Here is a 23,375-nt window from a genome sequence, read left to right as displayed (position 1 = left end):
GTCACACCTGTGGGTGCTACTGCCCAGACTTGATGGGGGATTGGTAAGAGGTGTGGGGCTACCCAGGTGCCAGGGTGTGTTCCTGGCCTCACTCTGAACGAGGCTTCTGCCTCTAGAGTCCCTTCAGGCTCTGCTATCCCAGTGGCACTTTTTTTAAGGCGAAGTGTTACATGGCCTGGGAATCCCTACTTGGGGTCTTTTTTTCTTTTTTTTTTAAATTTTTGGTCACACCCAACCGCATTCAGGGACCACACTCCTGGGGGGCTCAGAGGACTCTGGGATGCCAGGGATAGAACCTGGGTCGGTCATGCGCAAGGCAAACACCCTCCTTGTGTGTCTGTGTAGTTTCCTCTGTGTGTGTGTGTAGGGGTTACTCACATACAAATTACCCAGAGACCCTCTGGGATGCCGGGAATCGAACCTGCATCAGCTTCCCCAGCCCTTCACTGATTTTCAGTCTGAAAATCAGATTGAATAAAATTGCGAACTCGTTCATGTCTGTCTCCGCCTGGCTTATTTGGAAGCTGATCCCAAGTGTGACGTTTGTGTCCTCACTAAGTCATCTTTCTGGTTATTGGGGGACCCCACCTGTTGATGCTCAAGGATGACTTCTGGCTCTGCTCAGGAGCCATTTGGAGGTGTCCCAGGTGGCCAGGGCCCGTGAGGTCAGGCCTCAAAGCGAGCCACGAGTCTTGCACCGTGTCCCGGGGACCAGCCTGGACCAGGGGTTCCCCGGAGACTCCGTCCCCTCCCCGAGCAGCACAGGCTCCTCGATCGATCTCTCGAGCAGCCACTCGCCGAGCCTGCGGCTCCAGGGCCGGACGCGGCTGCGCACCGAGCTGGCCGGGAGCGGGACGCGGGGACTGGGGCGTCCCTCCTGCACGCCCCAGACGCGCGCGTGGCCCCAGGGCTGGGCTCTCGGGGGGCTCTCGGGCTCTGCAGGCCTGGGGCGAGGGCGATCCAAGCTGCCCGGCCCGGGCTCCCATTTGTTCTCCGGCGGCCTCCGACCCTGCGCGCTTCCAACTTGGGCGCGTCCTTTGCAGGCGATCGCCCGCGTGCACAGCCCGGGTAGCCCCCCTCGAAGGACCAGGAGAGGGAGAGGCACCCCCACCTGGCCGCCTCCTCGCCCTCGTCGCTCTTGGGCACCCCCATGGCGGAAGGGGAGCGGCCCCCCGAAAAGAGGCCCCGGCGAGGCTTGTCCTCCGGCAGGGCCAGGAACCGGCCCCCCTCGGTGGTCTTCTTCAGCCAGGAGCCCCCCGCCCGCCTCGCCTGCCCCGTCTGCAGCCGGATGGTGCCCAGGTACCACCTGAACCAGCACCTGGACCAGGGCTGCTTGGTGGACGCGATGGTGGACCCAGGGGCGCACGCCGCCACGATGCCAGGGACCCCCGGAGAGGCAGCCGGCAGCCCGGCCCTGGGCACGTCTCCCCCGAAGACCCCCCAGCCGCAGGCCAGCCCCCATGTCCAGGGTGTCCAGGACGCCCCGGGCGGTGGCATTGATGGCCCTTCAGGGTCCCCGACGCGGGAGGAGCGCGCGCGCCCTCCCAGAATGGACACCATCCCTCTGGGGTCCTCCCCAGGGTCCCCCCGGGCCAAGGGGCGCGAGTGGAGGCGAGAGAGGTGCGTCCGCCTCGGCTCCCCGACGTCCCCGGCCCCCTGCGAGGCCCGTGCGCCTGGCACGGGGGACTGCGCCCCCAAGGACCGGTGCGCCCTGGCGCGCGACTCCCGGGGACCGCCGCAAACGGGGGACCCCGGCTCTCCGGCCAGGAGTGCAGGAGACCCCGAGGAGGCGCCCGGGGTTCTCTCCGAAGAGTCAAGGCTCGGGACTGCGCCGGAGCTGGACGGGGCTGAAGACGGGCAAGCCGTGCCAGGCTTGGGCACTGGGGCCGCGCGCTCCGAAGCAGTTTGGACACCTCTGGAAGCGGGGCCCCGTGTTCCAGGCCGGGTCGTGTCCACACAGGGCCCTGGCCCAGGATGTCCAGAGTGTCCTGGCCCGGGGTGCCCAGGCGAGCCTGACCCTGACCCTGGCCCTGGCCCCGGCCCTTTGGAGCGGGTCACCGGGGATGCGGGTCCGGACCAGCCCTATTACCTCCGGAGCTTCGTCCTGGTGCTGAGAGCCGTGTTCGAGCACGCCGAGGACCGGTCGCTGTTCTCCGAGGAGGAGCAGGCCCTGGTGACCAACTTCCATCGACTCTCAGGTTCTCTTGCAGCCCAATTTGGGACCCACCTCTCTGTTCTTGACGCAGACCCTGGGGGTAGTGGGAGCTGTCCACTCGGGGGCACGACCACCTGGGGGGACGTGTAGATGTTTGTGCCTTTGTGATGGAGTTTGATCCTTGGGTACCTTGTGGCCCCCTGATCAAGAGATGGAACCCTAGGGTCCCCTCCCAATACCATTGGGAGTGGTACCTTATGCACCAGGTACCTTGGCACCTTATGGCATCACAGCATCACCGAGCATTGCTTGTGAGTCTCTTTCTCCCCCAAAATTATGCCTGTTGTTATTTTGTTTATTTTGTTTGATATTTTTGTGGGGGAGGGCTACACCTGGCAACACTCAAGGGTAACTGCTGGCTCTGCACTCAGAAATCACTCTTGGCAGGCATGGGGGACCTTATGGGATGCCAGGGTTTGAACCGGGGTCTGCTGAATGCAAGGCAAATGACCTACCGCTGTGCTGTCATTCAGCCCCTATTTTTGTTTTGTTTTGTTTCATTGGGCCACACTACTGGTTCTGTGTTCTCCAGTAGTCACTCCTGGAGGGCTCAAGGAGCAATATGGGATGTTGGAGATCAAACCTGGGTCAGCCATGTGCAAGGCAAACACCCTCCCCGCTGTGCTATTGCTCCAGCCTCTTCATTGAGATTTTAATATGATAGGTTCGTATTTATTTATTTATTTATTTATTTATTTATTTATTTATTTATTGGTATTTGGGTCACACCCAGCAGCGCTCAGGGGTTCCTCCTGGCTCTACGCTCAGAAATCGCTCCTGGCAGGCTCGGGGGACCACATGGGATGCTGGGATTTGAACCACCGTCCTTTTGCATGCAAGGCAAACGCCTTACCTCCATGCTATCTCTCTGGCCCAATAGGTTCTTTTTTTGTTTGTTTGTTTGTTTTTTTTTGTTATTGCTTTTGGGCCACACCTGGCGGTGCTCAGGGATTACTCCTGGCTGTCTGCTCAGAAATAGCTCCTGGCAGGCACGGGGGGACCACGTGGGACACCGGGATTCGAACCAACCACCTTTGGTCCTGGATCGGCTGCTTGCAAGGCAAACGCCGCTGTGCTATCTCTCCGGGCCCAGCCAATAGGTTCTTTTTTAAAAAACAGTTTGATTTGTTGTTGTTGCTGTTTGTGGCTGTTTGTCTGGGGCCACATCGGCACTTCACAGAGGTTGGTCCTGACTACTCACAAATCACATCCTGACCTCTCATGTCCCCTAGGGCAGTGGTGGGTAACCTTTTTTTCCAACTGAGCCAAATCTCGCCAAAACCGCGACTGAAATTTATTTTGAGGGCGCGCACTGGCAGAGGCTAGGACTGCGCAGAGTCCTGACTCCTGGAGCGGCCGCCCGGCGCACAGAAGAGCCGCATTCAAAAGTGTAAAGAGCTGCATATGGCTCGCCGACAGTGGCTTGCCGACCACTGCCCTAGGGGATGCCAGGGATGGAACCCGTTAGGCTACATGCAAAGCCAGCCAGCACCCACTGTGCTGTGTTGTTGCTCCAGCCCCCTCCCCTTTATATGGATGTTCTCGGCTAAACCGTCTCCCGTCTCCCCCAGATTAAAGAAGAGCAGACACAGGGTGACATGGAAATGTGTGGACTTTGCGTAGTGCCAGCCCGTTTCTGGTTGGACTGTTTCTTCTCCCGCATCATCTGCTCAAAAATACCAAGTCTGAGAAAATGAAGATTCTGGGGGGAGGGGGTGACGATACGTGGGAGCACTGGTGGAAGGAGTGGGGCACTGGTGGTGAGATTGGTGTTGGAAAATGATCTGTCTGAATCACAGTCATCAATAATTTTAATTAAATCTTAAAAAGAAAAAGTAAAGAGAAGCAAACCTAGGCCTACAGAGGCTGGAGGGACTGGAAACTTTGAAGTTAAATTTAAATTTTGGCACTGAGGACCAAAGTGATAGCACAGTGGGTATGGCATTTGCCTTGCACGTGGCCAACGCAGAACAGACCCAGGTTCGATCCCCGGCATTCCCTGTGGTCCCCCGAGCCTGCCAGGAGTGATTTCTGAGTGCAGAGTCAGAAGGAACCCCTGAGCACCACTGCCACTTGGTGTAGTTCAAAAACGAACAAACAAAAAGGAAACACAAATCTAGGCTAGGGCTTCCATTCCTGGAACCCCAGGTGGCCTTGTCCGGACTGTCCTGCAGCCCTTGTCCCCTCGCTGTCCCCTTCCATGTCTCCACATTGTCTCTTTCTGTTCGGCTCAGAGAACGGGCAGAAGCTGTACGTGCGGCTCTTCCAGCGGAAGTGGGGCTGGCTGAAGGCGAGGAAGCTGGAATACGGGGAGATCGCCCCCAACCTGAGCCCTGTCATTGGGGAGTTGGAGCAAGCTGGTCTGGTGCAGACAGGTAGGGGGAGGCGACGGGGCTCATGTGTGTGTGTGTGTGTGTGTGTGATATGTCTCTGATATATGAGTGCTGTGTGACCAGTGGGTGTCTATTTGGTGTAGTGTGTGATTACGTGTGTTTGTATTTCAGTGTGTGTATATGTCTCTATGGGGTGTGTCTGTCTGTGTGTTCTATCTGTGGTGTTTCTGAGGGTATATGTCTGTGCGTGACTGTTCTGTGGGATATCTCTGTGTCAGTGTGTGTGTGTGTCTGTGTCTGTGGGTTGTATGTATCTGCGTTTGTCTCTGTGCACTTTTGCGTCTGTGTCTGTGGGGTATGTCTTTCTGTGTGTGTGTTTGAGGGGGTGTCTTTATTTGTGTCTTTCTGCATATCTGTGTTCTCCCATGCCTTATGCCAGGACCTGACTGGCATCTGCGGTGCCCAAGAGTGTTTGCAGGAAAGTGCACAGTCCTACAGGAGGGTCAGGGCTTATGCGGCAGCCGTGTGTCATGTGTGCTGTGTGTGTGGCAGCCATGGATGTGGCTCGCATGCATGTGATGTGCACATGACTGGACCTGGTAGGGCCACAGAGACGGAGAATGGTGTGCAGGCAACTCAGCACTCAGAGTGGGTTTGGTGTTTTTGTTTGGGGGTGCACATCCGACAGCACTCGGGTTCTTCCTGGTGCTGGGCTCAGAAATCACTTCCTTCAGTGTTCCTGGCCAAGAGTGTTTCTTTTTCCTGTCCTGGAGTAGCCATGTTAGCAAACTTCGTCTGTGCATCTCAGAGTCTGTAAGTCAGTAAAGCTTTAAGAGCGGGCTGGAGCAGTAGCACAGTGATAGGGTTTGCCTTGCTCGAGGCCAACCCAGGACAGAAGGTGGTTCGATTCCCGGCATCCCATATGCCTACCATGCCTACCATATCCCCATGCCTACCAGCAGCGATTTTTGAGCACAGAGCCAGGAGTGACTCCTGAGTGCAGCCGGGTGTGACCCAAAAAAAATAAACAGAAACAAACGAAAGCTTGAAGAGAGTTGAAAGGTCACCGAGATCCTTTCATACCTGGGCTTTGGAGGGCCAGGGAGCTAGCCCAGAGGGTAGGGTGCTGGCTGGGCTTGGGAGAGTCCTAGGTAGGCTTCATACAATCACCCCAACTCTGCCAGGAGAAATCCCGTTAGCACCGAGTCAGCAGAAGCTTCTCAGCATCCCTAGAGTTAAAAAAGCAATAAGTCGTTTCTTTCTCCACTTTTGGGGGTCTTAACAGGTGGTGCTCAGGAATCACTCCTGCAGGGATCCAGGGACTCTCTGGGCTGCCTGGACTCAAACCCAGGTCAGCCACATACAAGACGAGTGCCCATCCACTGCCCTCTTTCTGCTTCCTCCAGCCTCTCCACCCCCCAAAAAATCTATTTTGTGGGGCTGGAGCAAGAGAATAGTGGGGAGGGCATTGGCCTTGCACGCTGCTGACCCGAATTCGATCCCCAGCATTCCTTGGGGTCCCCCAAGCCTACTAGGAGTGACTTCTGAGTACAGGAGTACTGAGTGAGGACCCCAAGCACTGCCAGGTGTGGCCTAAACAAAACAAAAGAAAACACTTTCGACTTTCCTCAATCGTTTTAGAATCGGAGCTGCAAGAACTCTCGGAAGTACTGGAGCTCCTCTCACTCCCAGAGCTGAGGACCTTGGCCAAATCCTTCCGTCTAGCGCGCCTCGGTGGGCAGAAGGAGCAGCTGGTGGCCGCAGTCCTCCAACTGGCCAAACAGCCCACTATCTGCGCCTGGGACAAGAGCCGGCCGGGGCTGGGCGCCATCATCCTCAAAAGGTCTCATGGGCCCCTGGGAAAGGTTTTGAGCGGTGACCCCAGAACCAGAGGCGCTGCCGGGCGTGACCCCAAACACCACCACTACCAAAAGAATATGGCCCATTTGATTAGTTTTTTCTTTGGGGGCCAAACCTGGCAGTGTTCATGACTTACTCCTGGCCCTGCTCAGGAATCATTCCCGGTAGTGCTTGGGGGAACCATATGGGATGCTGGGAATAGAATCCAGGTCTACCATATTCAGTGGCTGTGCCCACCCCGCTATCCTGTCTCTTCTGCCCCGGGTCTATATTATTTTTCTTTTCTGCCAACAATTTTCAGCTGTAACTTTTTTGTTTGTTTGTTTTTGGTTCACACCCGGCAGCGCTCAAGGATTACTCCTGGCTCTATGCTCAGAAATTGCTCCTGGCAGGCTTGGGGGACTATATGGGATGCCGGGATTCAAACCACCATTCGTCTGCATACAAGGCAAATGCCCTACCTCCATGCTATCTCTCAGGCCCCCCAGCTGTAACTTTCTTTTATTGGGGTGAGCTGATGGTGTTGGGGGCCACCCCAGTAGTGTTTGTGGGGCTCTGCTGTGTCCCTCTGGAAAGTGAAGCCTGTGCTCAGTCCTTTGAGCTGTTTTCCAGCCCTGGTCTAGGGTGAAGGATTTGTTTTGTGTTTTTGTTTTGGTTCGTGGTTTGGGGGCCATACCCGGCGGCACTCAGAAGTTACTCCTGACTCTATGCTCAGAAATCGCTCCTGGCAGGCTCAGGGGACCATATGGGATGCAGGGAATCAAAACCAGATCCATCCTAGGTCAGCCACGTGCACGGCAAATGTCCTACTGCTGTGCCATTGCTCCAGACCCTATTTTATTTTACTTTTTGGTTTTTGGGCCACACCTGGCAGCACTCAGGGCTTACTCTTAGCTATGCACTCAGAAATTGCTCCTGGCAGGCTCAGGGACCACATGGGATGCCGGGGATAGAACCCAGGTCCATCCTGGGTCAGCCACATGTAAGCCCTGCTGCTATGCTATTGCTCCGGCCCACATAATGTGAAGGATGAGTGAATGAGGAGGAAGCCATGGCAGCCTTCTTCCTGCGAGCTCCCTCCTCACCACATCTATTTTCAGGGCTAAGGAATTGGCAGGAGCATCCCTGCGAGTGTGTTGGGACCCCCGGGCTGTGTTCGCCCGTGTCCTGCTGCTCTTCTCACCGGCCGACTTCCTGGAGGATGAGGAGGCAGCTTGTGGCGGCCAGGGACAGTTGTCGACTGTGCAGCTGGTCAGCCTAGGCCGCGTGGCCTTCCCCACCTACACGGTTAGCAGGACTGCGCGCATCTTCCAGGACAGAGACGACCTGGTGCGGTAAGACCCTGCGACCCCATCTCCTTTGCCCACGCGGGTGGTAGCTTGGCCCCTGTGGGCCTTGTCCGCCTTTCTGGACGCTTCGGATTAACATAGCATGTGGCCCCAGAGAACACTTTTCGGAGCAGCTCAGGGGACTGGGGATGGGGGACATAGTTGATCGGGGCCCAGTAACCATTTAGGAAGTAGGGGGGACAGTTGCTACTACTTTTGGGGTCAGTCTATGGACCAGCATCTGTGTTTCCAGATGTGTGTGTGCACTGATGTGTGTGCTTGGACATGTTTGTGTAAGGACATGTAGAACGCAGATTACTGAAGGCCAGCCCTGGGTGAACAGGCCTGAAGCAAGATCACTGTGAGGATTAAGAAAACACATGGGGGGCCGGAGAAATAGCATGGAGGTGGGGCGTTTGCCTTTCATGCAGAAGGTCTGTGGTTCAAATCCCAGCGTCCCATATGGTCCCCTGTGCTTGCCAGGAGCGATTTCTGAGCATATAGCCAGGAGTAACCCCTGAGCGCTGCCGGGTGTGACCCAAAAACCAAAAAAAAAAAAGAAAACACATGGGGCTGGAGAGATAGCATGGAGGTAAGGCGTTTACCTCTCATGCAGAAGGTTGGTGGTTCGAATCCCGGTGTTCTGTATGATCCCCTAAGCCTGCCAGGAGCGATTTCTGAGCATAGAGCCAGGAATACCTCCTGAGCACTGCCGGGTGTGACCCAAAAACCAAAAAAAAAGAAAACAACACATGGGGCCAGAGCAATAGCACCTTGGCAGTGCATTTGCCTTGCACGCTGATGATCCAGAACAGGTTCAATCCCCAGGATCCCATATGGTCCCCCAAGCCAGGAGTGACATCTGAGTAATCCCTGAACATCACTGGGTGTGGCCCAAAAAACAAGCAACAACAACAACAAAAACAACACATGAGGCTGGAGAATAGCACAGTGGTAGGACATGTATGCAGCTGACCCAGGATGGACCTAGGTTCGATCCCCAGTGTCCCATTTGGTCCCCCTCACCAGGAGCGATTTCTTTGTGCATAGCCAGGAGTAACCCCTGAGTGTCACCAGGTGTGGCCCCAAAACAAAACAAATTAAAAAAGAAAACAACACGGGCCAGAGTGGCACAGCAGTAGGGCATGTGGCTGATCCGGTAGGATCGGGTTAGATCCCTGGCATCCTCTATGGTTCCCCAAGCCTGCCAGGAGTGATTTCTGAGCATAGAGCCAGGAGTAACCCCTGAGTGCCACTGGGTGTGGCCCAAAAAAAAAAACAAAAGAAAAATAAAGAAAACAAAGCAAAAGAGAAAAAAGCAGCCTTGTAGATTGAGAGCCCTGAATGTTCTTGTTGTACTGCAGGGGTCTCAAACTTAAGTTACCTGGGGGGCGCAGGAGGCAAAGTCCGGGTGAGGCAGGGCCTCATAAGGGATTTCACAAAAAAAAGTCCTCAAACATCATTATTAACAGTTTTAATTATTTCTTATGAACATTAATAGAACATTGAGTGAAGATCATGAACAGTTCTTCTGAACATGGCATCTTTTGCCTATTCCTTGCTGCCAGAGAGTTGATAGCGCTTCTTCTCACTAATCTGAACCACATTTGGCTTTAGAGAGGAAGCAGTTGAGACCCTCAGTATGGCTTGAAGATGATCATCATCAAGTCTAGACCTGTACTTTGACTTCTTGAAGTTCAATGTGGAGAATAACTTTTCACACAAATATATGCTCTCCCAAAAAGGCACATGGTGCGCTTGAACATTCGGGAAAGCTCAGGGAAGCTGGGGAGCAATTCTCTCAAAAATTGCCCATGCATGTCTGCTTTTCCACTAATCTCCCTGAATTTGGCTTTGAGATCAGAGTTGCACTGCAGGTCAATGAGCTCCATTTGAAGCACAGGAGGGGCATCTTGCGCATCAAGGGAAAAGGGGTCCACAAAAATTTGGAAAGTGGCTCTGTGCTTTTTTTTTTTTTTTTTTTATATTTTTTTATTTAAACACCTTGATTACATACATGATTGTTTTTGGGTTTCAGTCATGTAAAGAACACCACCCATCACCAGTGCAACATTCCCATCACCAATGTCCAAGTCTCCCTCCTACCCACCCAACCCCCGCCTGTACTCTAAACAGGCTCTCCATTTCCCTCATACATTCTCATTATAAGGCAAGTTCAAAATGTAGTTATTTCTCTAACTAAACTCATCACTCTTTGTGGTGAGCTTCCTATGGTGAGCTGGAACATCCAGCTCTTTTCACTTTTGTGTCTGGAAATTATTATTGCAAGAATGTCTTTCATTTCTCTTAAAACCCATAGATGAGTGAGACCATTCTGCGTTTTTCTCTCTCTCTCTGACTTATTTCACTCAGCATAATAGATTCCGTATACATCCATGTATAGGAAAATTTCATGACTTCATCTCTCCTGACAGCTGCATAATATTCCATTGTGTATATGTACCACAGTTTCTTTAGCCATTCATCTGTTGAAGGGCATCTTGGTTGTTTCCAGAGTCTTGCTATGGTAAATAGTGCTGCAATGAATATAGGTGTAAGGAAGGGGTTTTTGTACTGTATTTTTGTGTTCCTAGGGTATATTCCTAGGAGTGGTATAGCTGGATCATATGGGAGCTCGATTTCCAGTTTTTGAAGGAATCTCCATATCGCTTTCCATAAAGGTTGAACTAGACGGCATTCCCACCAGCAGTGGATAAGAGTTCCTTTCTCTCCACATCCCCGCCAACACTGTTTGTTCTCATTCTTTGTGATGTGTGCCATTCTCTGTGGTGTGAGGTGGTATCTCATCGTTGTTTTGATTTGCATCTCCCTGATGATTAGTGATGTGGAGCACTTTATCATGTGTCTTTTGGCCATTTGTATTTCTTCTTTGTCAAAGTGTCTGTTCATTTCTTCTCCCCATTTTTTGATGGGATTAGATGTTTTTTTTCTTGTAAAGTTCTGTCAGTGCCTTGTATATTTTGGAGATTAGCCCCTTATCTGATGGGTATTGGGTGAATAGTTTCTCCCACTCAGTGGGTGGCTCTTGTATCCTGGGCCCTATTTCCTTTGAGGTGCAGAAACTTCTCAGCTTAATATATTCCCATCTGTTAATCTCTGCTTTCACTTGCTTGGAGAGTGCAGTTTCCTCCTTGAAGATGCCTGTAATGTCCTGGAGTGTCTTGCCTATGTGCTGTTCTATATATCTTATGGTTTTGGGGCTGATGTCGAGGTCTTTAATCCATTTGGATTTTACCTTCGTGTATGATGATAGCTGGGGGTCTACGTTCAATTTTTTGCAAGCGGCTATCCAATTGTGCCAACACCACTTGTTGAAGAGGCTTTCCCTGCTCCATTTAGGGTTTCCTGCTCCTTTATCGAAAATTAGGTGGTTGTATGTCTGGGAAACATTTTCTGAGTATTCAAGTCTATTCCACTGGTCTGAGGGCCTGTCCTTATTCCAATACCATGCTGTTTTGATAACTATTGCTTTGTAGTACAGTTTAAAGTTGGGGAAAGTAATTCCTCCCATATTCTTTTTCCCAATGATTGCTTTAGCTATTCGAGGGTGTTTATTGTTCCAAATGAATTTCAAAAGTGCCTGATCCACTTCTTTGAAGAATGTCATGGGTATCTTTAGAGGGATAGCATTAAATCTGTATAATGCCTTGGGGAGTATTGCCATTTTGATGATGTTAATCCTGCCAATCCACGAGCAGGGTATGCGTTTCCATTTCCGCGTGTCCTCTCTTATTTCTTGGAGCAGAGTTTTATAGTTTTCTTTGTATAGGTCCTTCACATTTTTAGTCAAGTTGATTCCAAGATATTTGAGTTTGTGTGGCACTATTGTGAATGGGATTGTTTTCTTAATGTCCATTTCTTCCTTATTGCTATTGGTGTATAGAAAGGCCATTGATTTTTGTGTGTTAATTTTGTAGCCTGCCACCTTGCTATATGAGTCTATTGTTTCTAGAAGCTTTTTGGTGGAGTCTTTAGGGTTTTCTAAGTAGAGTATCATGTCATCTGCAAACAGTGAGAGCTTGACTTCTTCCTTTCCTATCTGAATTCCCTTGATATCTTTTTCTTGCCTAATCGCTATAGCAAGTACTTCCAGTGCTATGTTGAATAGGAGTGGTGAGAGAGGACAGCCTTGTCTTGTACCAGAATTTAGAGGGAAGGCTTTTAGTTTTTCTCCGTTGAGGATGATATTTGCCATTGGCTTGTGGTAGATGGCTTCAACTAGATTGAGAAAGGTTCCTTCCATTCCCATCTTGCTGAGAGTTTTGATCAAGAATGGGTGTTGGACCTTATCAAATGCTTTCTCTGCATCTATTGATTTGATCATGTGGTTTTTATTTTTCTTGTTATTGATGTTGTGTATGATGTTGATGGATTTACGGATGTTAAACCAGCCTTGCATTCCTGGGATGAAACCTACTTGATCGTAGTGGATGATCTTCTTAATGAGGCATTGAATCCTATTTGCCAGGATTTTGTTGAAGATCTTTGCATCGGCATTCATCAGCAATATTGGTCTGTAATTTTCTTTTTTTGTAGCATCTCTGTCTGATTTAGGTATCAAGGTGATGTTGGCTTCATAAAAGCTATTTGGAAGTGTTTCCGTTTGTTCAATTTCATGAAAGAGTCTTGCCAGGATTGGTAGTAGTTCCTCTTGGAAAGTTTGAAAGAATTCATTAGTGAATCCATCTGGGCCTGGGCTTTTGTTTTTCGGCAGACCTTTGATTACCGTTTTGATTTCATCAATGGTGATGGGGGTGTTTAGATATGCTACATCCTCTTCCTTCAACCGTGGAAGATTATAAGAGTCCAAGAATTTATCCATTTCTTCCAGGTTCTCATTTTTAGTGGCGTAGAGTTTCTCAAAGTAGTTTCTGATTACCCTTTGAATCTCTGTCATATCAGTAGTGATCTCTCCTTTTTCATTCCTAATACGAGTTATCAAGTTTCTCTCTCTCTCTTTCTTTGTTAGGTTTGCCAGTGGTCTATCAATCTTGTTTATTTTTTCAAAGAACCAACTTCTGCTTTCGTTGATCTTTCGGATTGTTTTTTGGGTTTCCACTTCATTGATTTCTGCTCTCAGCTTTGTTATTTCCTTCTGTCTTCCTATTTTTGGGTCCTTTTGTTGAGCACTTTCTAGTTCTATTAGCTGTGTCATTAAGCTACTCAGGTAAGCTCCTTCTTCCTTCCTGATGTGTGCTTGCAAAGCTATAAATTTTCCTCTCAGTACTGCTTTTGCTGTGTCCCATAAGTTCTGATAGTTTGTGTCTTTATTGTCATTTGTTTCCAGGAACCTTTTGATTTCCTCCTTGATTTCATCTCGGACCCACTGGTTATTGAGTATGAGGCTGTTTAACTTCCAGGTGTTAATGTTTTTCTTCTGAGTCCCTTTGGAATTCACAAATAATTTCAGAGCCTTGTGGTCAGCAAAGGTAGTCTGCAAAATTTCTATCCTCTTGATATTATGGAGATATGTTTTATGTGCCAGCATGTAGTCTATCCTGGAGAATGTCCCATGTACATTGGAGAAGAATGTGTATCCAGGTTTCTGGGGGTGGAGTGTCCTATATATATCCACTAGGCCTCTTTCTTCCATTTCTCTCCTCAGGTCTAGTATATTCTTGTTGGGTTTCAGTCTGGTTGACCTATCCAGTGTTGACAAAGCCGTGTTAAGGTCCCCCACAATTATTGTGTTGTTATTGATGTTATTTTTCAGATTTGTCAACAGTTGTATTAAATATTTTGCTGGCCCCTCATTTGGTGCATATATGTTTAGGAGAGTGAATTCTTCCTGCTCTATATACCCTTTGATTAATATAAAATGTCCATCTTTGTCCCTTACAACCTTCCTGAGTATAAAGTTTGCATTATCTGATATTAGTATGGCCACTCCAGCTTTTTTATGGGTGTTGTTTGCTTGGATGATTTTTCTCCAGCCTTTTATTTTGAGTCTATGTTTGTTCTGACTATTCAGGTGTGTTTCTTGTAGGCAGCAGAAGGTTGGATTGAGTTTTTTTGATCCATTTAGCCACTCTGTGTCTCTTGACTGGTGCATTTAGTCCATTGACGTTGAGAGAAAGAATTGTCCTGGGATTTAATGCCATCTTTATATCGAAATTTGGTGTCTTTTGGTTAGTCTTGTCTTAAATTAGGTCTTTCAGTTTTTCTCTTAAGACTGGTTTTGTGTCTGTAAAGTTTCTGAGCTGCTTTTTGTCAGTGAAACCATGTATTCTTCCGTCAAACCGGAAAGTGAGTTTTGCTGGGTATAGTATTCTGGGTGAAGCATTCATTTCATTCAGTCTTGTCACAATATCCCACCACTGCTTTCTGGCATTGAGTGTTTCTGGTGACAGGTCTGCTGTAAATCTCAAGGATGCTTGCTTGAATGTAATTTCCCCTTTTGATCTTGCTGTTTTCAGAATTCTGTCTCTATCTGTGGGATTTGTCATTGTGACTAGGATGTGTCTTGGGGTGGTTTTTCTGGGGTCTCTTTTGGTTGGTACTCTTCGAGCATGCAGGATTTGATCACCTATATTCTTTAGCTCTGGAAGTTTCTCTTTAATGATGTTCTTGACCATTGATTCTTCCTGGGAATTTTCTTCCTGGGTCTCTGGGACGCCAATGATTCTTAAGTTGTTTCTGTTGATCTTATCATAGACTTCTATTTTCATCTGTTCCCATTCTTTGACTAATTTTTCCGTTGTCTGCTCATTTGCTTTAAGTTTTTTGTCCAATCTCTCCTGTTGTATGGAATTGTTATGTATCTCATCTTCCACAGCACCAAGTCTATTCTCAGCTTCTGATACCCTGTCCCAGAGCTTATCCATTTTGTCATTCACTTCGTTTACTGACTTTTTCAGTCCTGTTAGTTGACATGTTATTTCAGTTTGGAGTTTTGTCATTTCTGCCTTCATATTTTCTTGGTTCTTATTAGTGTTCTGTTCAACTCGATCCATGGTTTCTTGGAGTCTGTTGAGCACCTTCCATATTGCTAGTCTAAAGTCCTTATCTGAGAGGTTGATTAGTTGTTCAGTCATTATCTGGTCCTCAGAATTGTCATCTTCATTCTCTATGTCTGATGCTGGCCTGCGTTGTTTCCCCATTGTCACACTTGTATTGTGGGTTTTTCTACGTGTTGTGGTGGTATTCATTGTCTATATGATGTAGGCAGCACACTCCTCTGGCTCCTCCCTTTCTGGATGGGCTGACTTGCCTCTAAGGGAGGGGAGACCTCCGTGGATGAAGCCTCACACTGGGTCAAATCTTAGGCCCGAGCATGCAACAGAGAAGACAGTCCAGAGAGAAATGCTTGCTTCTCTGATATAGCACAGTTCTTATTGTGATTTTTTCTTATTGTTGCAATGGTGTTCTTTTCTTAGAAGGAGCGCACGGCCGCGTAGCGAGAAATGGCCTCCGGGAGAGGGAGAGCAGATTTCTGGAGCTCTTTTGCCCCACTCCCAAGAGTTTCACACAAGAGGACAGTAGACAGATATTTACAGTTCACACTCACAGTTGGGCCCCTCTGCGCAGGCTTAGATTCGTGTCTTTTCCCCGCCTGATGTCCCAAGCAGGGAATCCAGCTTCTGCAGCAGTCTGCCGGCCGGTTTTTATGTTCTGAAGTCCCGCCCTGGAAATGGCCTCCGGGAGAGGGAGAGCAGATTTCTGGAGCTCTTTTGCCCCACTCCCAAGAGTTTCACACCGGCTCTGTGCTTTTTGAAGTCTGCAAATCTGTGATCAAATTCCTTCTCTAACTTAAAAATAGCATCAACACATTTCTCACCACTGAATGGTATGCCTGCATCCACAAGTTCCTTGCATGCTGGGAAATGGCAAAGTTTGTCTGAGAGAGCTGGGATTTCCATAACACAAGTTTTGTGGAGAATGCTCTCACGTTGTCATAGGCAGCACTGATAAGCTGCCCTGGGCCTTGTAACATCTTGTTTAGTACATTCAGCTTATGTGTGATGTCAACAAGAAAAGCTAAGTTCATGAGCCATTTGTGATCACTCAACTCAGAAACAGCATTTTCATCCTTCTCCACGAAGGCTTTCCCTTCTTCTCTCAACTCAAAAAAATCTTTTCAGGACATTTCCCCTGCTGAGCCAACGTACCTCGGTGAAATAGAGCACATCTCCATATTCTGACTCCATTTCCTCTAAAAAAGCACGGAACCTCCTGTGCTTTTAGCCCCTGGATCTGATTTGGTTGATGCATTTCACAACAACAGACATCACATTGTCACACGGCAGGCATTTACTGCAAAGGGCCTGCTGATGGAGAATGCAGTGAAGAGCAGTGGCCTTCTCTACACCCTCCTCTTCAATTTTTTTTTTGAACAAGTGCCACCAGTCCATTTTTCCTTCCTGTCATTGATGGTGCTCCATTGGTTATTATTTCAACAAACCTCTTCAATGGCAAACCTGCATTCTCAATGGCATCACATAGATGCCGAAATACCTCATTAGTGGTGATCTGGCCATGCATTGGAATTATTGTGAGCAGCTCCTCTGTCAATTCAAAATTGCAATCAACATCACGGACATAAATTGTGAGCTGCGCAGTGTCTGTTATATCTGTGCCCTCGTCAAGAGCAACTGAGTATGCATCAAAACATTTGGCTTTCTCACACAGTTGATGATAAATGTCACTTGACATGTCAGAAATGCGCTCTGCCACAGTGTTGGCAGAAAGGCTGTTTTTGCTAAATTGACCTTTTCCGGACAGATAATACTTGCAGCCTGTAACATGCATTTTTAACAAACTCTCCTTCTGTGAATGGTTTCCCTGCTTTAGCAATCATCTCACTAACCATGTAAGTAGCTTTGACTGATGCAACATTCTCTTTGGTTGCTTTCTTGAAGAAATCTTGTTGCCTCATTAGACGTGCTTTAAGCCTGGCAACCCGCTTGGCTCTCTCATTTCCTTGATGTTTTGCACATTCCTCAGCATGTTTAGTTGAATAATGGTGTTTCAAGTTGTATTCCTTGTGCACTGCAACTTTCTCTGAGCAAATAAGACATGTGGGGATGCCCCTGTGCCAACAAAGAAATACTGCGTCTCCCACTTTTCCTGAAATTGTCTGTGCTCGTCATCAATCTTTCTCTTCACTGCAGGCTTTGATGAAGTCATGATGAAGGTATGACAAAATCTAAGTCTGTAATAAATTTCTCTCCCGTAGGCCTCCGATAATGCAAGGGACAGCGGGCAGGAGCAGCAGAAATGACGTCTGCGCTAGGCGCAAAGTATTCGCGATTATTCGCTTACCAAATATTTGCAATAAAAATTGCATTAAGAAAAAAATCGCAAAAAAATTGCATTAAACATTTGCATACCCCAAATGGAACTGCTCGGGGTATGCGAATGTTTAATGCGATTTTTTCTTACTAATGCGATTTTTATTGCGATTATTTGGTATTATTCGGTATTGCGATATTTGCAGTCCAGCCGCGGGCCACAAAATGTACGGAGGTTCGCAAACAGCCCATGGGCCGCGAGTTTGAGACCCCTGCTGTACTGTATTTATTGCTCAAGGACAGTCGACATAGGCAAATACCCATCTCACTCTAATCAACCCTAAATGGGTTTTTATATCTCAAAGAGTGGTGTATATGGAAAAAGCTGATGTTTGGTTTTGGTTTGCTTGTTGGGCCATATCTGGTGGCCCTCAAGTTACTCCTGGCTCTGTGCTCAGAATTGCTCCTGAGGGGGGGGGGACCATGTGGGATGCAGGGAATTGAACCTGGGTCAGTCCCGGGCCACCTGCATGCCAGGGAAAGGCCCCACTGCTGTGATATCGCTCCAGCTGCTGTCTTGCTAATTTATTTCTTGGATATCTTCATATTGAACAACCAATGGGCATCTGCATGGATGTGTGTGAGCAGAGATATGTGTAAATAAGTACAAGTGTGTGCAAGGACAGGAAGTGTGCACATGGTAAGTGTGTGTGCGTGTACAAGGCTGCTAGATGGTGGGCCTCCGGCATGAGGAATGAGCGACACCCTTTTCCACACTGTGGCCCTCTTCTGCTCTCACTCTTGGCCTTTATCCCTTGTTGGGACCTGTGGGTTGACCCTTGAAGCGAGCCTTGGCCCATGTGGGAATGACCCGAAGTGCTCAGCTGTCTATGGGACCGAGGGGTGTGGGGTGTGGGGCTGCTCCTCCATGTCCCCAGGTCAGCACACGGCCACTGCCCCACATCCAGGTATTCCGAGGCCTTGCACATGCTGAGTGACATCTGTGGCGCCATGACTGCGGGGAACTGGGATGCTGCGCTCGAGCTGTCCCAGCGTGCCAAGGAGGACTGGGCTGCCCTGAAGGACCACCCGACTCTCAGGTGAGACCCCGACCCTCGGGTGACGCCTTCTGACCCTCAGGGTAGGTCCCCCAGCCCTCAGGTGACCGGTCCCACTTGGCCCGCAGAGCCCACGCACAACTGCCACCCTTCCTGCGCTGCTGCACCGTGGGCTGGGTCTACACCCGCATCGCGTCTCGCCGTGTGGAGATCCTGCAACGCCACCGCCTGTATGAGGTGGGCAGGGGGTGCCCCAAGGGCTCAGTATGGGGGTGCGGCCTCTCTCCTGGACACATCCTGGAGGATGAGGGCACAAGCCCCGCAGAGGATCAGGGGCAAACCCTGAGGGCCCCCAGCCCTGGGCCTGGGCCCGATCCAGTCCCTTCTAGCACTTCGGGGCTCCCTGCTGGGGGTCCCCAGAAGTCTCAGGCATGGCCCTGAGGGTGGTCATGGGCCAGGAGAGGATTCTTGGCACCCCACAGGACCCTTAGCTGGGCACTGCCAGCCAAGGCTGGTTCCTGCGACCCTTGTCTGCTCTCCCTCCGCAGGAAGCGGCGCGGGAGCTGCGGAGCCTCCTGGCCCAGGCGCTGTACTGCCCGGGCAGCCGCGGCCGCTGGTGGGACCGCCTGGCCCTCAACCTGCACCAGCACCTGAGGCGCCCCGAGCAGGTGACACTGGCCCTGCCTGCTTCCGGGGAGCCCGACCACGCCCACGCGCAAGCCCCGCCCCGGACACGCCCACAACCCGCCCTCAGGCCACGCCCACCCCACAACCGAGCTTCTGCCTTGGGCCCCGCCCTCGTGCCCCGGCCACGCCCACAGACTGCTAGCAGCCGCGCCTGGACCACGCCCCCAAACCTGAGCCCCATCTCTGGCCACGCCCACAGGCCCCGCCTCTCGGGCCACAAGCACTCCCGAATGCCCTGCCTCTTGGACCACGCCCAGCGCGTTCATGCCCCGCCCTCCTCCCTCCCAGGCCACGCCCACTAGTGCCCCGCCCCCGCCGAAGCCCCGCCTTCCCCTCGCCCTGGTCCCCTCCTGCTCTCTGATTTCACACTGATGCCAACCTGGGTGGGTGAGCCACAGGCGTGGCCAAGTAAAGCCAAGCTGCTTTCTTGTCCAAGAAAAAGCAACCCGGGCACCTCGGCGATGCCCATGCCACACCACGCCACGCCAGCTCTTTCCTAAGGCCCTTTGATCCAGGGCCGGGAGGTGCCCCAGGGCAAGGCACAGGCTTTGCACCCCGACACTGTAGGCCCCACCAGCTTTTCCTTGGGTTTTTCTACCCCACCTGGTGCCCCAGGCTCCCTTGTCTTACTGAGAGGGACTGTCCTGGGACAGTGTTCCCCATCTCGCTGAGGCTCTGAGCAGGCCAGGCTTTTGTACTCTGCTGGCTGCCAAGGCCGGAGCAGTGGCTCCTGGGGTCCCCCCACCCCAAGGGACCTGGGCCGGCGTGAGTGCCACCACTGTGGTTTGTTCCCTCTTTCCTGCCTTCCAGCCTTGCCTGGTCCAAGGCCGTGTCTGGCTGTCTTTCCCGCAGCCCCGGAGGTGACTGGGATAAAGGTGCATGGAAAAGCACCAGTGGGTGTGGACCCCAGACAAGCAGCCAAGCTCGCCCGGCGGTGGTGGTTTGCTGCCAACATAGTGACGGGTTTCAAGATGCCCTTTCTTCCGAGGCCAGATCTGAAAGTTTCTGGGTCACAGAAGACCTGTTGCTTCTGCTCTGAGGGGCCAATACCCACCACCTTCCCCAGGTCCCCTCCTGGCCGACACCTAGAACTGACAGTTTTTGTGGCTCATGCCTTTGGCATTGGTGCCCAGGTGGGTGGATCTTTTTTTGGGGTTTTTTTTTTGGGGGGGTCACACCCGGCAGTGCTCAGGGGTCACTCCTGGCTCTACGCTCAGAAATCACCCCTGGCAGGCAGGGGGGACCATATGGGATGCCGGGATTCGAACCACCGTCCTTCTGGACGCAAGGCAAATGCCTTACCTCCATGCTATCTCTCCGGCCCCTATGGATGGATGGATCTTTTATTTTTTCTACCAGGTGCCCAGTGCTCATGGCCAGACCCTCCCCCCCCACATTGGGCCCCTGGGTGATGCTTGTAGCCATCCACTCTGATTGTGAGATCCACCCATCTAGGCTGTGGAGTGCATCACGGCAGGGCTGGCCGACCCGGCAGTCCAGATTGGCCACCGCCTGGCACTCTGGCAGCGGGCTGCACGCATCAAGTCCTCTCCCAGCGGCCGCAAATTCCAGCAGCAGCTCGGGCAGCTCCAGGCAGTCATGGTGCAGGACGTCAGACACGTGAGTGGCCGCGTCCTGTGGTTGTAGGTGATTGAGAATGGGTTTTGGGGGTTATCTCATATCTTGTGGGTGCTCACAGCTTTACTTGCTTGGTGCTTTGAGGGAGAACCAGGAGGTGCCAGGAGTAAACTTCTCAGCCTTGCCAGCTGTGTGTGCATTTACATTTTGCTATGAGTGAGGGGGCCAGAGCGACAGGATGGTGGGGAGGGCACTGGGAGTCCTGGCATGTGACTGATCTGGGCTCCACCAATTCTGTTCCCTGAGCACATAGCCAGAGCGAGTCCTGAGCAGAGCCGGAATTCATCCCTGAGCAGCACTGGGTGTGCCCTCCCCCCAAAGAGAAAGCTTTCCAAGGTGGGAGTGTAGGTCCGGGTGTCCCACCCCCTTATCTGGGTGACGCCTGTTTCTTCTGCTCCATGCCAGGTGACCATCACCGGCCGTCTATGCCCACAGCACGGGGTGGCCAAGTCAGTGTTCGTGATGGAGATGGGGGACGTGGCTGCCCCCACCACGGCCTTGTGCTCGGTGGAGGAGCTGGCTCTCGCCTTCTACCGGCAGTGTGGCTTTGACCAGGGTAAGTGTGGGACAGTCAGGCCCCTCCGGCACCCCAAGAGTGGGGTCCCAGGACCCCAGGAATCAGGAGTCAGATCTGTAAGCAAGTGAGTTACGTTTACTTCTAGCTTTGAGTCACCCCTGGATTCTGTCTGCTTGTGGGGGTAGTACTGATGCCCCCGATTCCTGGCCAGGCCAGCATTCAGTGTGAGGTGCCTGGGGGTGCGGGCACAACAGGGCATATGCCTTAAGCCTGTGCCCTGTGCCGAGTGTTAGCTGATGTCCAAGAACCCCATTCTGACATGTGCGTGGAACTTCCTCTGGTCCCCAAAATGTTTGTCCCCCATTTGAAGCTTCTTGGTATGAGCCCCAGAGAGTAATCAGACAGTGAAGATCGGCCCCAGCCATCTCTGAATGTAAACTAGGGAGGCCTTCGCCAGGGGACAGGAGGGAAGAGCAGGTCAGAGGCCTGAGAGTTAGCACCGTGGGTGGCTAAGGTGGCTGCTGCAGCACATCCCCTCATCTCAGGTATCCACGGGGAAGGCTCCACCTTCTGCACGCTCTTCGGCCTCCTGCTGTGGGATGAGATCTTCATGGATGGGATCCCTGACGTCTTCCGCAACCCCTACCAGGTAATCCCGGACTTGCCCGTCTTCCACCCTCAAAACCTGCCTCCATCTCTGATCCCGGTGCCCGTTGGGGTAGTGAGAACCTTCCCCTTTCAAACCCGGGCACTGCCGCTGCAAATATTAGTCTGGGGCCCTGTGCTCAGCACTGCGTGGTCCTCCCCTACAGGTTTGTCCTATTCATTCTGTGTGTGGACCACTCCTGGAGGGTCTTGGTCCCAGCACCTCGGACACACTTGCTGGGCCTATGTGTGTCTGCCTGGCCTGGCTTGGCCCATGAACCGGGCGTGAAGCACTGAAGTCTTCTCTTACCACATTCTCAGCTCTCCTTGGGGTTGCTAGACATCCTTGAGGAGCCCCATCCCAGGACCCCAATAGTGCTCATGGACTTGTTGGGTTTGGGGGCCCCACCCGGTCGTGCCTGGAACACAGTAGCAAGCTCAGGCTGTCTTTGTGCTGCCTCTCTTGGGTGTGTGTAGTGGAGCTGACTCTTGGCTCTGTGCTCGGGGATCAGTCCTGTAGGGCTCCAGGGACTCTGTGGGATGCCAGGAATGGGACTGGCCACGCTGGTGGCTGAGCTGGGCTCCCCCACAGGACGCCCCTCTGGACTTGTGCACCAACAGCTTCTTCGCCAGCAGGGCCGAGGCCCTGGAGGCCCGCCTGGAGCAGCTGCGACTCGCCCCGGCTGAGAGGCTGCAGGCCTGGGTGGCGGCCACGTGGGAGGCCCAGGAGGGCAAGGCGGCCTCTGTGGTCACCTGGGAGCGCTTCACGTCCCTGCAGCAGGCACAGGTGAGCTGCCCTGCCTGGTACATGGGTTTGCCACGTGTGAATGTGTGCGCGCACATGTGGGAAGCAGGAACAGTGTCCCTGCATGTATGGGGACATGATGTAGGAACTGGCCAGCAGCCCTCTTGACCTGTTGTGGGAAATAAGAACAGGGTGAGGGCTGGAGTGCTATCACAGTGGGAGGGCGTTTACCTTTCATGTAGCTCACCCAGAACGGACCGTGGGTTCCATCCTCTGCATCCCATATGATCCCCCGAGCCTGCTAGGAGCTATTTCTGAGTGCAGAGCTAGGAGTAACCCTTGAGCACTGCCAGGTGTGGCCCCCAAATCCAAAAACAGAGAACAGGGTGAGATCATTTCTGGCACCCCCAAACCAAACCCCCGTCTGTTCAGCGGGATCCGACCTGGCTTCCCCACTCCCAGCCACAGGGTCCCAGGTGCCTCACAGCTGGCCTTGCCCCTGCAGGATCTGGTCTCCTGCCTGGGGGGCCCGGTGCTGAGCGGCATTTGTCGGCGCCTGGCCCTGGACTTCAAGCACTATCGCGGGGGGCTCCCGGACCTGGTGGTGTGGAGCTCCAGAGAGCGTCGCTGCAAGGTGAGGAGTGCGTGAGCACGGAGCCTGGAGTGGCCAGTGAGCTTTGGGGAAACAGCCTCGCTCACCCCGTCGTTGCGGTCTCTCTCGCAGCTGGTGGAGGTCAAAGGCCCCAGTGACCGCCTGTCCCCAAAGCAGATGATCTGGCTGGACGAGCTGCAGAAACTGGGCGCGGATGTCGAGGTCTGCCACGTGGCTGCTGTGGGGGCCAAGAGCCTCAGGGTGCCAAGCTGAGCTTGAGCGGGAGGTGACCCCTTCCCCCCATCTTACCGAGCCAGGGTCTTAATAAAGCAATCTTTTTGCACAAGCTCTAGTCCAAATAATGAACTTGGAGGGGGCAGAGATTGGGGTGCACCATGGCGGGGCTCAGGGAACCATGTGGGGTGCTGGTAATCTTATGGTCAGACAAGCACACTAACCACTGCCCTCTCTGACCCCTTTTCACGGACCCCCCCGCCCCCTGGCAT

At 51.9% G+C, this 23,375-nt stretch overlaps 1 protein-coding gene across 1 annotated transcript; it reads left to right on the top strand.

Annotated features, from left to right (window-relative positions):
* The first annotated feature begins 1,071 nt into the window (after nucleotides 1-1,071).
* FAN1 (FANCD2 and FANCI associated nuclease 1) lies at nucleotides 1,072-23,213 on the top strand. Its single transcript, XM_049783915.1, has 13 exons — nucleotides 1,072-2,198; nucleotides 4,450-4,590; nucleotides 6,190-6,391; nucleotides 7,509-7,742; nucleotides 17,956-18,087; nucleotides 18,174-18,282; nucleotides 18,594-18,713; nucleotides 20,188-20,352; nucleotides 20,776-20,926; nucleotides 21,433-21,536; nucleotides 22,125-22,319; nucleotides 22,783-22,911; nucleotides 23,002-23,213. The coding sequence occupies exons 1-13, from the start codon at nucleotides 1,151-1,153 to the stop codon at nucleotides 23,140-23,142; spliced, it is 2,871 nt and encodes a 956-aa protein (XP_049639872.1). The 5' UTR covers nucleotides 1,072-1,150; the 3' UTR covers nucleotides 23,143-23,213.
* The last annotated feature ends 162 nt before the right edge of the window (nucleotides 23,214-23,375 follow it).

The sequence above is a fragment of the Suncus etruscus genome, chromosome 11, assembly GCF_024139225.1.
Source record: "Suncus etruscus isolate mSunEtr1 chromosome 11, mSunEtr1.pri.cur, whole genome shotgun sequence".
NCBI lineage: Eukaryota > Metazoa > Chordata > Mammalia > Eulipotyphla > Soricidae > Suncus > Suncus etruscus.
This window is presented reverse-complemented; position numbering and strand designations above follow the sequence as displayed.